Source organism: Charadrius vociferus, unplaced genomic scaffold, assembly GCF_000708025.1.
Source record: "Charadrius vociferus isolate BGI_N301 unplaced genomic scaffold, ASM70802v2 scaffold213, whole genome shotgun sequence".
NCBI classification, from domain to species: domain Eukaryota; kingdom Metazoa; phylum Chordata; class Aves; order Charadriiformes; family Charadriidae; genus Charadrius; species Charadrius vociferus.
The window spans coordinates 7,630,070-7,646,515 of record NW_009647828.1 but is presented as its reverse complement, the minus strand read 5'-3'; the positions used below and the strand labels follow the sequence as shown (position 1 = coordinate 7,646,515).

The window sequence follows — 16,446 nt, the reverse complement described above, 5'->3', positions numbered from 1 at the left end:
TGGTCCATCTTCCTCCCATACCAATAGTTGATATTCCAACATTTTACATGTAATTGCTGTTGACAGAGCTGATGATAACTCTACAGATTTGACCTCGTAAGAAGATCCACCTGGAAAACTTTGGTGGCAAGAACTGCCGGGGCCTGAATGTATCCTGGCAATAACACACAAGCGCTATGCCAAACTGTGGGCTGTGAGGCCTTCAGAGAGCCGAGCAAACATCCTGCGGTGCCTTAGCCTGCTTGATGAGGAGTCCGTTTCAAAAGGAAGCTTTCTCTGAAGTCTTTGCTTCCCAGAGGAGTGTGACCGTACCTTGAGATGACGGGGCAGTAAAAAGAAGCTGTTTTGCTTTGCGTGTTTGGCCAGTAGTGTTGTAAATAACTGCAATAAAAAATAATCTTTGGGATCGGACACCTTCACCCTCGCTGGAATACGTGAGTTTTTGCTGTTTATTTAAACAGAAGAGCTGGTAATTGTGGTATTTATGTTTGTGTAACAGAGGCAGGGTGTGTGTGAACCAGGAAGATGCTTAAGGGAGTAGAGGTAGAAATGCAGCAGCAAGCTCAGTCAAAGACTCCAACCAGGTGAAGGAAACGTCAGGTTGACTCCTGCATGCCCTCGGGAGCGCACCAAGCAGACTCTGGCTATTGCTAGATTTAGCAGTGGGTCCTTTGGCTGAGGCCAAATAGACCTGTGAAAGCTTTCTGTGAGACTGGCAGGTGGTGGTGGGATGGCTTGTGAAGGGGAGCTTCTGATGGAGTAGATACGCAGCCCGGAGCTGTGAGGCTGGATGTCCTGCCACGTGACCAGGCTACACGTCCCACTGTGGTGAGCACACTCACCACATTCACTGCACCATATCCCAAATATGAAGCCTAGATATGAAATGACGCCAACCCCCGCAGCTGTGGGTACACAGGGAAGACTAGAGGAAAGTCAGAGGCCCCCAGAGCTTGCCACAGCACCATTTGCTCAGTCTATCCGATAGACCAAACATAGCCAGGAGTAAGGATCTGCCTGGGTGAGCAGGGGGCATGTGGTGGGAACCTATGGGTGGGGACGTAACAGCTCTATATTTTGGCAAATGGGTCAGGATGGATGGATGGTAGAGGGGTGGATAGATGGATTGGTGGCTGTTTGGCAAAGTTAAGAGCAGTTTTGTGGGCTGGATGTGCTCAACTGTGAGACTGCCCGGCTCCCGCCTCTGCCCACCTCCTATTCTTGGGAGAGCACCAAGCCACTGAGGGGAGGCCACGGTCACAGCAGGCGGGAGAGCTTGGGGTGGGTTTGTGTTGCTGGTTTGCTTTGGCTTCCTAGGAGGTGTTAAAGTGCATATATAGGTGGTGGGTGTGCTGGGGAGCCTGCAACAGGGGAAGGGATCATGAGGTCCCATCTCAGCTAGAGCATGAGCCATGGGCCTGGGGACGCAGGGCATGGGGGCAAAGTCCTTGTCCCCATGAATTTTAACTTTTTATCTGAAGCAAGCCACCCAGAAGGGGAAGAAAAGGAGACTAGGATACGGAAGTGTGGCCTGTTAGTGGAGAGTTAGAGCCCAATTAGCAGTCAATTGAGGTGCTTTAAGGCACACAAGCCCATTTGTGCTGCTTTTTACCTAGGGAAATGCAGAGGCCTAGGGAAGGGAAAGGGGCCTGGTGGCTCGGGGAAGCCCACCAGATGCATCTCCACCACGAAAGCATCCTCACCAGTACCGCTCACTCTTTCGCTTTGCGTCCTTGGTGGCAGAAAAAAGACACAGCGTGGTTTGGTTTTGTCCTCTGCTCCAATGGGACATTTCTCAGGGCTGTCTCCGCTTTCAGATGGGATTTTAGGTGCAAGTGCTCAACCGGCAAACGGAGGCAGACCTGTGCCTGGTGGCCAGGGCTGGGCAGGGTGTCATTGGGGGTCAGCGCCAGCAATGCAACCACCAGGCATGGCTCCACATTTACTGTACGCAGGTCCAAGAACATTGATGCATCTGAAGGTGTGAATTAGGCAGAGAGCTGGAACAGCAGGGAAATATAATCCCAGGATGTGCACGACACACACATAAAGATGTTTGTATTTATCAATGAAAACTGGAACGAGTGGTGGTTGCCTGTGCTGGATTGGGAGCTGGAAAAGATGGAGGTGCCATCAGCGCTGGGGTGTCAGTAACTCGACAGCAATACAGTTTAGGAAAAAACTGACATAAGTTTTAGATTTTATTCATTCATACATTATTTACAGCAGTTGCTTTCATATTACAATTCTCTTTCATCTTTTCAGTTTTCACTTATAAAAAATTAACCAAATAAACCTTATATAACCAAATTTATCACAGCAGGTCTGGTTAATTTTCACAGTTACAGCGGCCATCAGGAACAGAACTTAAGTACCTACAAGTCATTCATCCAGAGCACCTCACCCGACCCTGCCTGAGGACACCCTGCTGTCCCTCGAGAGCTGGCCGGCTCTCGGGGCTCTGCCGATGGAAGATGGAGAGACGCGCCGCATCGGGATAACACTGTGCAGGCTGGAGCTCAAACGCCCAGAGCCCGCCAAGGGCTAACTCGCACGCGTCTCAACGCGTCCTGCCATGCTACAGGCACTGCTTTGTATCGATACGCCCTGGCAGTATGCAAACAGCCTTCCAACAGAGCCGACTGCTGCTTCCCTCCATCGGAAAGTTATACTCGTTTATTCTATTTCCTGCTATTGTTGAGCCACAGTAGTGCAGTAGCAGAGTGCACCGGGGTACGAGACTGCGGCAATGAGCATTTACCTTCCTCTGTGTGACTCCAACAGCTCTTCCTTGTGTCTGTCTCTCCCACCAGGAATGGTATTTGCCATAACCCACCCTTAAAACCACGGCAGAAAACCTGCGCTGCGTAAGGACTTACAACACCGAAGAACGATTCAGGCGGTGGGATCCTACACGGGCAAGTTCTCCGCCACAGTGAAGTCCAGTCCCAGAGACCGATGGCCTTTCCTAGTACTTAATCCTGCTCCCCGGGTGCAATAGCAGCACTGATGCCAGTGTGTTCCTAACGGTATCATCTTCATTAACTATCTCCCTGTGCTCTCCCCCACGTGCTCATTTGCTTTACAGTGGTAATTATTGCTGTTTTAAAATATGTTCATTTTTCTTTGAGGACTTGTAGCCACTTCCCGTTACGAAGTACAGTACATACTATGCTGAACATAGAAAACACAAGACTCATTCCACATCGGTCTTGTACAACGGTGAAGAGATGCAGAGTTTAGAGGCTGTTCGGGGAATCTGAGTTTCTATTTAGGCATGAGTTTTGACTGTAACCCATGAACTAAAAAGCCACTGCCATAAACATGAGCAGTTCTGGTAAGCAATTTAGCCCCAGTTTTGTTGGTTTTTTTTTTCTTTTTTCAACTGACACTGGACATTTTCCAAATGCATACCACACATCTGCTTAACACTACCAAAAAAAATATTATTTTTTTTCGTTTACTGCATTTGTCTCAAGAAGACTTTTGCTTTAATAAAATAACACAAGCACACAAACTGCTTAAAGCTAACGGCCCAGCACAATCATAAGTACAACTCACAAAGCAACGGATGCTTTGTTAAACCTAATCATATTGTAAAAAAGCAAATATACATATTACAAGTCAAAAGGACTAAGCTTTGGAGGAAAAGAAATTGAAAACAACGTTAGCTATATGTTCATTATGCTTACATAGCGGTAGCTGCTTCTGCATTCAAACGTGTTACTTGTAAATAAATTTACAGTTGCATTATGTATTTGTTATGCTCTTGGTCTCAGTAAGTCCATCATCTACTACTTAGATGTTAAAAGCATATTCTCTCCCGCAACTGACCATCGTGTCATACAAAGACAGCATGGAACAGTGATTTTAAACAGTGATCAAACTCTAAATGCTGGCTTAAGAGCTTGTCGTTTTAAATGATACTGTGTTTTAACTAAACTCTCTGTTGTTCAAATTATTCTTTTATTTTATTTTCAACAAAAGGTACTCCAAATGACCATTCAGGCAGCAGTTTTTTGGTGAGAGAGAAGCATAATCTCTGTGCATCGTCTCTATTACTGAGGGATGCAAGAGCACATCGGTTTTTTGCTCAAGATTCTGTGTAGATCTATTTTGAAGGAGAAAAAAAAAAAAAGATAAAATTATCCTTTTGCAGTTTAAAGCTTATTTAACAGTCTGCATCCCTTCGTTTTCTTTATGTGGTACAGTATATTCCACTGCGTGACTCTAGTTAGCGTGGAATTAAAATGCCTTTATTAAGCTTTAAATAGAGTGCATCACACTAGCGCTAATGAAACACAGGCTCCCAGCACATTGAAAATGAGATTGTTAATTCAGAGGTAACCAGAGCTGGTCCCTGCCTTTGTGTGTTTGGCGATTCGGAAACCCCTGCAGTCAGTCTCTGTCCATTTGCACCTCAGCCAGCAAATCTGGCAAATTAAAAGGCGGCGGACCTGCATCACGGACAGATATGGTTCAGTGAGCAACGGGCAAGCAGCAAGGATCGTGACAAGGTTTTGTAAAACCACAATTCCCTTGGGAATTCTGACCACGGGACTGCCTGTTCTTGCAGTCGCCCACAGCGAGGAAGGGGCCTGATCCCCGCCTGGCACCGAGCGCTTTCCACTCCTGCTGCAGGTGTGCAGCACCAGCACCCCAACAGGCACATCCGACCCCCAGCAGAAACCTGCCGACCCTTGGGCCTGCTTCTCCCACACAGGGACTATTAAATTCAGGCATCATGACCTAACGCATCATCCTCATTTCCCACGGGGACAAACGCAGGGGTGGAATTGACTGTCCAGGTCCCAGCACTGGGGACAGACGTCCCCAGGGTCCTTTACCCCCTGCATTCACTGAAGTGAGCCAAGCTTGGGATTTTCAGAATTTAGGTGCGTCCACCTTGCACACCGCAGAACGGCTTGTGCCCCGTGAGCTGTGACGCTGGCTTTGGGGGTGCAACGGCCTCTGCAGCATCACCAACGCTGGTCCTGCTTCTGTGCCCCACACCGGCCCCGCTGCCCCCTGCCCTCCAGCTCCACCCTGCACTGCCGCCACACCTCACACCCGGCGGGCACAGAGCATCCTCACAGCCGCTGCCAAACTCCTCTCGCTGCCCACAAACAGCTGTTGAAACAAGCCTGCTTCTCCCTCAAGGGGTTGACTACGCTGCCAGCTATCTCCTCCCATGATGGCCAGCCTGGAAAGCCCCACAGCTGAGGTGCTCCGTGGCTGTGCATCTCTCCTCCTCGAGCGGGCAGTGCCCCACAGCAGTCCCCACATCCCCAGCTGCTCCCCGAGCCCTGCGTGCCACAGAGACGGGAACAGAGCAGGTGAGACTCCATCTCCTGAGGTGGGCACAGCGTCCTGTGCGCGCGTCCAGCCTGGAGCACACTCGGAGGGGAGGCAAAGGCTTGCTCAGAAATGCCGTCCCACCTACTGCACTGTAACAGCGAGGTAAGGGAAAAGAATGGCACCTGGCACAGCTGGGGGAAGTTCCTTCACATTTCCAACACATCCTACGCCTAAATCTGAAGCGGTCTTACCAGCCGCTACGTTTACCAACTGAAGCTAAAACCCAAGAGATGCTCCACTCTTCCCTGCACTCCAACTAAATGTGTCCTCAGAAGAAGAAACCACCAAAATAAATTAGGAGCATCCCCTCCCATCTCACACTGATGCAAGTCTCTGTTGGAATTAAGACCCAACAACTGGCAATAGGATCTCAAGGGGTTTCTGGCACTACATCCGGATCACAAGCTCTTCTCCTCAGAACCAAACCAACAACCATCTTGTGCTGCTCTGCACCTGCCCAGATGCTGAACTGGGATGGGAAGAGGCAGGAGATGATGCTCAAGCCTGGAGAAAGGGGGATGGGGATGGCCGTCACAGCAGTGCTGTGCTGACCACGGCTATCTGGTGCAGGAAAAAAAAAGGAGCTCCCCAAGGGGAGCTGCAGAGCCAGTACTGGGGGGCGCAAGCAACGAGCTATGGGATGTTTTCCATGCGGCATTATTTAAACCAGTGCACCCTGAAAGAGGCAGAGCAGAAGGATGGATCAGCCAGAGGCAGTTCAACCTCAGCGCGTCACCCTGTGAGCTGCACAGTGGTCTACCAGCATGCTGGCCCAAGCAGTGAGGGGCACAGCTGGCTGGACACTGGGGGGGCAGCGGGTGAGCCTGGCATGGTCCAGAACCCAGGGGCCACGCAGAGCAGTGACTTTCTGGCTCCAGAGCTCAGCCTGAGCAATCACATTTAGGGAAACTTCCCATGAATGCAGACAAAACGACAGCATCACTTGATGCTTTTGAACCTGACCTTGTCTGATCTTACTGAGAGCAGCTCTGGGTGGGAAAGCAGCAGCAACGCCAGAGGTCCCGTACCCCCATCCCACTGCTGCTACCAGGGATGCAGCTCTGGCAGCCACGTGGGCTTCCTGATAAAAACTAGGACTGGGATCGGTGGTGCTTCACGCACCAGCCCTCTTCCATCTTCCGAGGAAAGCAAAACGCAGCCTATCTGGCAGCCAGCCCTTTCCTTCAGAAACGAGCTGTCCCGGCTGGAGCGCTGGGAGCGACCAGCTGGATTTTTTCCAACGAGCCCAGTCACAGAGCAACTGGCAGAAGCGTTACGGGAACAAATTTGCTCGGCAGCTACCGGCCAAGTGGCAACGATGCAATCCCTTTTTGGTGCATCTCCGGCATCCGGCGTGCTCAGGGAGGAATGCAGACAACACCCCAAAAGCTGTACCTTTCCACAGCACCTCTTTCCCAGGCAACTGAACAGGTATTACGATCAGATACTGTAATATCATCACCAGTTAAGGTTTACATGTTTTAAAAGAAAATACTGGTAAACCTGATGGTACTTCTGCGTCTGTGGGATCTGGTGGGATTTATTCCAGGTTTGGCTTTTTTGACAGGATGTGGAGTTTTATTACAAAGGCACAGGTATCAAATAAAACCAGCAACATTCTTTTAATTAAATATCCCAATGAAAAAAAAAATTAATGCTCAATTTAGGCTTTACGTATTCCTCCCTTATTAAGAGACTAGTTTCGTGGGGGTTTTTGGCCCCTCTGGAAAGGTTTTAGTGCAGTGATTATATAGCAACAGAAAAATAAACTAAAAAAGGCACAAACTGTTTTGTGTTTTTTTTTTTTTCTTTCAACTTTTGCTAACACTTTATATTTGTCTATTTTACTTCGGTTAATAAGTCACTGAATGCAGCAAGAAAATATTCTGCCAATTTCTGTACACTATACAAAAACCCCTACCAACAGTACATTATTTCAGCTTCAGGAGAAATGTACAGCATAGAAAGACTTTTAAAAATATAGTGCCCCATACAGAAACTTTGTTAATTAAACTCACGGTCTCTTGCTACAGTGCACTTCACCATCCTCATTTCCCCCTGCTTATTGCTGGGACACACACTGGGACTCCACCCCTCCGGCTTCGTACAGGCTGGACCGAGCCCCAGCCCAGTACCGAGCGTGCTGCCGGGCTTGTGCCAAACGGGCTCCTCCATCCCCGGCACCAGAGCCCGGACCACGGCCCCAGCAAGGATGGGGCGAGCTCTCATTCAGCATCACCTCTCAGTGCTGGGAAAGCTTTTGGCCGGAGAGGAGAGGGCAGCTCTGGGTACGAGCGGGATGCAGGCAGCATCCCACGTGTGGGTCCGTGCCCCCTGCCCCCCGCTCAGCCCACGGCCCCTCTCCTCTCCTCTCCGCACGCCCCACGCTGACCCCCTTCCGGGGCTCTCCTGCTGATGCTTCCATTGTGTTTGCAAGCGCAAGCGTGGTTAACACACGCTCCACCCTTCCATCAAGTTCATCGTGATAGGTGGTGGGTCCCCCCCTCCCCCCCACATAATACTTCATAAAATAGTAATTTTTTTTTTCCCCCCAAGGAACTAAATTAAAGGGGTCTTCCCCTTTAAATGTATTAACAGAGCTGAACCCCTCCACCCACCCTAAATTAAGTGCAGCCAGAAATGGTTTTCTTTACACTTCTGATACCACGTTTTAAAAATTAAAACCTACCGATCTTCTTTTTCCCCAAGACTTAATTCATGCAAAGTTGCTATTTGTTTAAATAAGTTATAAAAGTTGATATCTCAGGCTAGAAGAAGCTGTAGTCTTGGTTATTCTTTAGTTGGCAGGCACTGTACATACATACCGGGTACAGACACATGCCAAATCTGCTTTGCATTGCTTTTTGCATTGTACAATTCACAAATCTGACATCATTAAAGCAGTTAATTACCTTTGATGGAAGGCTGCAGTGAGGCCATCTACATTTATCAAACAAGCAGCTGGTTAAGATAATAAGTACGCTCCCCCCCACCCCACCCCGGCGCTCCCCAAAATGCTATTATCTGTCACACGTTGCTTCTCTGAAGTGGTTAGATTTGGTGCGCACATTAATGTGCAAATGTGTTGCCATAGGAACTGCAGCCTCCATTACGCCTCAATGACACCATTCAGCAAAAGCCAAAACTAAAAATAATAACAACAACAAACAACAACAACAAAAGAAACAACCCTTAAAAATGAAATAAAAACAAACAAACAAAAAAACCCCAAAAGGCAGCAAAGAGAAAGTCCAACGCACATGCGGAATCTGGCCCAGGACTGCAGGTTACGCGTGGCTACAGAACAGCGCAGGAGATATTTAGGTTTGATCTTAACTTCACACTATGGTACAACGGGGCTCAGAGTTCAGCCGGTCCGAGTCTGTGCTGGCTTAGGAAGGAGGGGGGGATGGAGCGGAGTCGTGGTTACCGGATGCACCCAGGGTCTCTCAGACATTTGGCAGAATGAGGCACATCCAAAAAAAGTGCAACACCAGTGCCGTGGTGGCAGTGCGATGTGTTTGAGTGCGTGCACGCGCTTTCCTCTTCATGCATTGTAGCAAGCGGGTTGGGGAAAGGGGGAGATTTTTCCCCCCACCACCTTTTTTTTTTTTTTGGAAAACTATTGACCAGTAAATAACAGTAAGATGAATGTATATTCTACTTACTGGTGCATGAAATACTGAAAACCTGCATTCAAGTAATATTTCTGCACTATTATGAATGTGTCACTATGTTATCTTACATTTGGAAAAGGAGAAGACTATGTACACCGGGAGCAGTGGGACTATTTCGCAGTTAAAGTTTCTGTGCTTTACGGAGGTACCTGGGAAGGAGAGGCCGCCGCGCCGCTCCGCTCCGCTGTGCCCCGCCGGGTCGCAGGACTCCCAGCACCACCACCTACAGCATGCGAGGAAGGAGCGCTGCTCGGCCGGCCGGACGATCGAGCTGCACGGAGCAAACCAAAAGATGACATGAGGGAACAAAAACTCAACCCAAAATTGGCAAATCAACCGTGACGAGAAATAGAAGGGCAATTTATTATTTTTGAAGGGGGAGGAGGAGGGGAAAAATTTTTTTTTTTCGTTTGGTTGGTTGGGTTTGGTTTTTTTTATTCTTCCCGCAGCTGCAGGCGGTAGCGGTGGTAGCGGAGCTGGAAAAACATTCTCTCCAGTAAGGAGCGTGTCATTCCCGGCAGGGCATAATGTTCGACGACACCCACGTGCTTGAACCCCAAGGACTCGTAGAGCTTGTGGGCTGCCATCTTCACGGCCGTGGTTCCCAGCACAACGGAGGAGTAGTTGTTGAGCATGGCAAACTCCAGCACTTTGCGGCCCAGGGCCTTGGCGATCCCTTTGCCGCGGTAGTTGGAGTCGACGGACATGCGGAGCAGCTCCACCGTGTTGTCCTCCTCGTTGCCCCGCGCCGCAACGATCCCCACCACGTTGCCGTCCAGGACGGCGACCCAGAAGCAGGAGCCTGCGGGATAGAAAGGGGCACATGTAGCTGCCGGCCACGACGGACAGTCTAAACGGGCAAGGTGCCCTCTTGTGAACATGCCAATAGGAGCTGGGCTTGGAGTCAGAAATCACCTCTCTGTCACATGTGGGGACCAACGACTTACATAAACAAGGAATAAACTTTCTTTTCCCTTGACACTGTGAAGGGAAAGTTGTTTTCCAGAGGAAAACACACAGGAAAGTCACTACGGACCAAAACGTGAGATTCCTAGGGACCAAGTGTTAAAAAGTGCATTTGGCTGCCACCACAGACAGGTAATGATCCTCAGCTCATGGTGGCACATGATGGGTAACTTGTGACCCGCACACAGTCACGCTCTCCTGTCCCACCACTAACTTCACTGCAGTGAGTCCCGGATCCCTCCCAGCCCAGCACCACCCATCTTTGGCTGCTTGTTGCATCCCACCCTGAGACCCGGCAGCAGCACAGGCAGCCCCTTGCATGCTTTGCTGCCAAACTCCTCCTCTACCAGGAGCCACACTTTCGAGAGGCCCCCATCTCCAGGTGAAGAGGTCGGCTGCGGTGTGGGCAGCACCACACCGGGCTCATTAGCCAAGAGCTGTGGATGTGCTCTGGGCAGACCTGTGGTCTCCAAAGCGAGCAGGGGCGGCTGCGCGCACCAGGGAGCCCACGGGGGGAGAAGCACATGGTGGTGCACAAAGCGCCTTTGATGACCAGGGAGGGCAGATGCCGGTGAGGGGAGGGAAAGGCTGAGCCCCTTTCTCTGGTGCTGTGGCAAGAGGCAAGGAGCCAGCTCGGAGCAGGACAGGAGCAGGAGCTGCTGGGCCAGGGCACAATGGGCCGGGCTGGGACACGGGGAGGTGGTGGAGCCTCTCTAGGTCTGGGAAACATGTGCCTGTCATGGGCCAGACACCCAGCCATGGTCCCAACCTCCTGTTGGGGCTCATAAGGATGTTGCTTTTTGGGTGCAATGCAAGAACAGCCCTGATGGCTCAGGGATCCCACGGAAGGGGGCAATGCCACCCAGCCCTGGGCGCCCTGGAACCAGTGTGGTTGTTTCACCTCCTCAAATCTCAGCTCCTTCCCATCACCACAAACAGCATGCAAAGGAGCATGGAAAACACTCTGGAAAAGAGACGCCATAGGAAAGAAAATTCACTGCAGAGAAATTGCTGCAAGCCCCCAGGAGCAGGGGAGGACTGTCCCCTCTTCTCCAGGGACAGTTTGCCCTCACCCAGCACCCAAAGCTTGTTCACAGCCACGACTGCCACCTTGCCGGATGAACAGGGCTGGCTGCTGCACCGAGGGGAGCTGGAGAGCCATGAGTGCTGCTCCACACACGCAGGGACAGCGGGAGGACTGGCCTCCCTGCAGCACCCTCCTGCCAGCTCCTTCTCCAACCCATGAGCCTTGGTGTGTTTCTGACCTGCCCCCATGCACATCTGGAGATGTGAGTGCATCTTCCTCTTGGAGATTTCAGGGACTCAGTGCAGCCTAAGACAGTTTCAAATAAAAAATCCAAACTGGGCAGCAAGATGAGAAACTAGGGTCACGGAAGCCAGCGAATCACAAACAGGGGAAAATGCCACATACACCTCCCAGAAAGAACATCTCCCGTGCACAGCCAAGATCAAGCTCACACATCGCTTTTTCCCCCACAGTTTGGGGTGCTCATGGCCAGACCCTCCTTCCTTTGGAGCCGCCCCTCCTCCTCTGCTGGCGTGTGCCAGGCGAGAGCATCTCATAAGCGGGAAACACAGTGCTCAAGCAACTCAGGCCAAAGCCACGTAGTTTCAGCAAGCAAAATCAGCCCATCCTTAATTGCAGCCCAGCACCAGTCAGCTGGCAGTGCTGCTTCAGGAATGAGGACGCGGCTTAACGAACAGGCTGCGCTTTTGGAGGTGCAGGGGCTGAGCACTGCTGCTCTGCAATGGGGCTGAAGGCTCCATAGGGCAGATGCTGCTTTCAAGAGGCCAAAGCAAAACCCACCTACTCAAAGGCCAGCAGCTTGAAGGGCACCCAGTTGGGCTCAGGGCAGGCACCCCAGGGTCCCAAGAGCTCCAACTGCAGCCCCACTTACGAAGCTCAAATAAAACTGGACCTCGCTGGAGAGAAGCACCAGTTATCATCCCATCCCACCTCTCATAACAGCCAACAAACATTGAAGTTGATGCAATTAGAAACTGCCATAACTCTGGAGTATTACAGCATCACTTGGCCCCACCAGCAAGGGGACTTAAAAAAAAAATAATAAATCAAGTAATGAATTACTCAGGTCTTAACTAAAGATCTTCACAGAAAACCCTGGTGAAGGCAAAGTGTCTCGAATTGAACCAAAAATACCAATGTTGTCAGCACAGGGCAACTGCAACCTTAGCTTGGATATTGCTTAATTAACACCCAAGAAAGCCACTATTCAATTACAGCAGCTAACGAGCAGCACTGACAGGTCCCTCACAAAGAAGGACTTTAAACACTCAGGAGGAACATGGCTTCACCCAGGGGAAGAGGATCCCATCACAGGAGAAACCCCTGGGGCGCTGTGACCTGCCACAGGTGGTGGTGGCCTTCTCCTTCCCCAGTGCTAAGCAGGAGGAAACCTGACTTGGGCAGCAGCTCCACCTTTAGCATCAACCTTCCCAACGGCCCCGACCCAAATGCATGGCACATCTCTGTAAAGACCTGCGTTGAACAGGTGGGTGCTCAGGGGCGCACGGCACTGCTCCCCCTGCAAAATGGGGGGGGGGGGGGCAATTCAGAGAGTCCTTCGTTTCTGGAGGAGAGCAAAGCACAGGGCAACAGGAGGTGCCTCCCCGGCTGCTGCCCGTGGGACAGATACACCTTGCAACTCGGCAAAGCCATCGGAAAGAGATGGCCGAGGTCCTGTGCGCTTCCCCCCGGCACAGCCCAGCTGCCGAGGAAAAAGCGGGTACAAGCGAAGCGCGGGGAACCGGACCAGGTTCCACCCAGCACACCCGGTTCGTCCCCACCTTCGGAGCGACACGCAGCTCCAGCGACGCTCGCTTTTGTTCCCACTGCCAGCAAGTCACTACACTGCCGCTATCTAGGTCAACAGCTAATTTTCAAAACACCGGGACCCATCTTGACCCATTTATCATGAGCAGTTAAGACATCTCTCCTCTGCTGCTGCGTTGACAGTGTGGCTTGTTCCCCAGGATCTCAAAACATAATTTATTCAGACACGACCCCAGATGAAGACCTACAAGCGCCGAAACCCAGCCGCCGCTTTCCCTCTGAATACAAATAGCAGGGCTGCGAGAGCTCGCCGCTCTCTGCTCCGCAGCCTTGTTTCGGAACCGCTCCTCACGTGGTGGCTCTGCCCAGCGTCCCCCCATCTCCAGCCCATCCATCACGCCTCTGCCCACACAGCAGGCACACCATGAAATTGGGGCCACGGTGATCCTCACCCCAAACGCATAGCCACCAACGTCACCTCCCGTGGCAATGCCCAAAAAGAGGGTTCATGAGTGTTCCGGGAGCAGAGGAGGGAAGCTCCCCCAGGGACATGCTGTGTTGTTCCCAGCACCCACCTTGTCCTGAGGCAGCCCCAAAAAGTGCCACAAAGCAGCTGGTGACCAGTGCCTGCTGAGCCACAGCCCATCCCCGTGCAGCCGGCACGTCCCTGTCATCCAGCCTGGCCTGCAGCAACTCCTCCTGCAGCTATCAGCCAGAGGTACCAATCTACGCTTCTCCTGGCCCTAGGCTATGCGACTGCTTCCCCCATTGCTTTGCTCTTTTATTCCTGATTTCCCTTCTTAGCAAGCACCTCTCCTCTGGGCCCACCCAGCCCAAGAGGCTGCTAAAGCTCACTCAGCAACACTTCCCACACTTGTAAAACAGCACGTTTCTAGTATTTTTGGGTCTTCTGCCTATTTAAAACCCAAATCTGGACATGCCCACCACAGCAGAGCCCACAAGGCCCTTCATGTCCCCAACCCTTCTGACCACCCTCCAGGATGGAGGCTGTACCCTCATACCCGTCCATCCCGGAGGGGACTGGCCCGGTTCAAGCAGCATGACAGCAAATCCACACTCCATGTTAGTTTTTACTTACAACTTTAAAGCTTAATTATAATGATCTTGAGTTCAACGTGAAAAGAAATAGTATCTGGCACATCTCCCAGTGTGTGTTGTGCACGCAACACTTATAATTAGCAGCAGACAGGACACATCTGCTCAAACAATGTGAGCTGTATTCGGCTCTCATTTACACCAGCACCATCGATCCCCAAGACCTTTGCTGCTGCCCATACCGTGCCTGTGTCTGCTCTGAAGATCATCAGTGGCCAAATTCTTCAGCCTGCTAAAGACACCTCAAATTTCCAAAGGTGACTAACAAGCCCAGGAGCAGCTTTCACACGTGAGGTTGTCAAATCCCTCCCTCCAGGGACCTGCATCCCATTCAGAAGGGGATTTGCTACCAAAAGCTCTTTTGGGGTCCCACCACGTGCTGCTGACCTTGGGCAGAGACATTCTCTCCTCCAGGGGCAAACCCTCTGGTTTCAAAGCAGGAACCCTGGAAGTCTTTGGTTTGCTTTTTACCAAAACTCAACATGTTTTCAGCAATCCTAGCCAGCTGCAGCTCCTCACCCTATCTGTCCATCCACTCTTCCTGCAACACTTACTCTGGAGCAGGACAGAAGCACCCTGAAAAAACCACCCTCCAGGAAAGGCAGGGGTCTCTTTCCGTCTTTTCTGGACCAAAGGGATTGACTCAGAGCCTGTCTTGTTTTTGCACTTTTTCACACCTCAGATGAAATAAAATTAACTGCATCTCACCTGCCAGTAACGAGCAACAGCCTCGTTGTTCACAGTGTTATTAATAGCAGGAGCTGACGTTTTACTCTCTCACTCCGCTATCTGAAAATAATCACTGCTGCAAAGATAAACACAGACCCTGGCGGCTACAACTCTCCCTGCCCTTCAGATACTCATCTCGTGGCAGCACCTCTGTCTTCACTGTCATCTGCCTCCATCTTCTGGGGTCCCCTCGTCACTCATCACTACAGATATCCAAAGCCCTTCCAGCTCGCCCTCCCCTAAGACCCTCTTTTGGTTTTTGACCCTGCAGGGGAAAGTCACTCCAAGGTCTGTTCTCCATGGACATCTTGCATTTAACTCCTGCTGCCCTGTGAACACCACTCTGGATATTGGAAGTGCCTACCAGAGGCGTTAGCTGTTTACAGCCAAACACCAAGCCTCTTAGCAGCACTGTCCCTTGCCTCCCGATCTGACCCGGCCCCTCCAGACTGCCAACAGGTGAAGGTGAGGAGAAGCGGCCACGGAAAGCCCACCACCACCTTGTTTAGCTCTCTCCACTCCCCCAGCCCGCTGTGTCACCACACAGAGCCTCGACTTCAGGAACTCACAGGCAAAAGCCGTAATAAAGGAAGAATATTTTTCTTTATGATGAGGGGGGTGAGACACTGAAACAGGTTTCCCAGAGAACCTGCGAGTGCCCCATCTTTGGAAGTGTTCAAGGCCAGGCTGGACAGGGCTTTGAGCAACCTGATCTATTGAAAGATGTTACTGCCCAAGGCAGGGGGGTTGGACTAGATGATCTTTAAAGGTCCCTTCCAACCTAAACCATTCTATGAAAACAAAAACTTGGGTTGCACACATCTATAAAAAAAGGCACAAAAGGGCCATGACGTGCGTAACAAGGAAGATGATTTTGGGTTGTTCAGGCTTCACAGATTTGGTGAAGTTACCCTGCTTCCTCCAGCACCTTGACAACAGTCAGCCTGGGAGCCCAGGTCAGCAGTAGACAGGTTTCAAGACAAGAAAGTTGAGCTCCAGAGGCTGACACCTTTCCCTGGAAAGACCCACACAAGGTATCTCCATGCCTTAACATGCCACAACGATTCTGCTGTAAGTCCATGAGTTACAGGACAAAACTTGAGAGGATGTGCACACACTGGTGCAAGTTGCGCATAACGCAGGTTGCTTTGCTTGCCAACGGGAGCATCTAGGAGAGACATCACAGCGGGATAAACAAGACCTACAAGATGCATTCTAAGACAAGGCAAATCCAGGGCTCCTGTATCTCTTGCCTCCTGGAAATTAAATACCTGGCATAGCAAGATGCCTGTGGTTCTATCTTATCTTTCTCTCCTTGTCCATGGGTTGTCTGTGTCTCAGCAACATCTTTCCATGCTCTGGGAGACAAACTACACCAACTTACCAGCAAGTAACTCAAGCCATGTACCCGTCTACCAACCCAGACTTCACAACTGCAAAGCCTCCTGCTCCCACAGGACCATCACTTAAGGTAAATTTTGCTTACTGGACACAGGAGGCGTTGCTGTGATAGTGAAATTACTAAAAGAAATGCACAGAATAACCCAGCAGGGTCAGATGTGGCTCCTCAGCTGATGGTACCAAGGGCCTGAAAGCACACGCGACAGCAGTGTTTTTCTGCTTGAAATTTAAGGATGATTCCCAGCTTTTGAGGACCAAAAGAGAGTGTTCTTCTAATCCACCCACCCCTCTCCCGCAGTGCAGGCTGCCCTCAGATTCCACACACCACTGCCAGCCCCACACCCCGAGGACTTCCCCGGAGCACTGGCACCGTGCTGGCCACTC

The 16,446-nt window shown here is 51.0% G+C and overlaps 1 protein-coding gene across 1 annotated transcript in view; it reads right to left on the bottom strand.

Moving 5' to 3' along the window:
* Window positions 1-9,375: 9,375 nt before the first annotated feature.
* The window catches only part of NAT8L (N-acetyltransferase 8-like (GCN5-related, putative)), a 28,303-nt gene continuing 21,232 nt past the window's right edge, over window positions 9,376-16,446 (bottom strand). Inside the window, exon 2 of the mRNA XM_009882537.1 lies at window positions 9,376-9,837. Coding sequence (XP_009880839.1) covers window positions 9,470-9,837 — 368 coding nt within the window. The 3' untranslated portion in view covers window positions 9,376-9,469. The remainder of the gene's footprint in view (window positions 9,838-16,446) is intronic.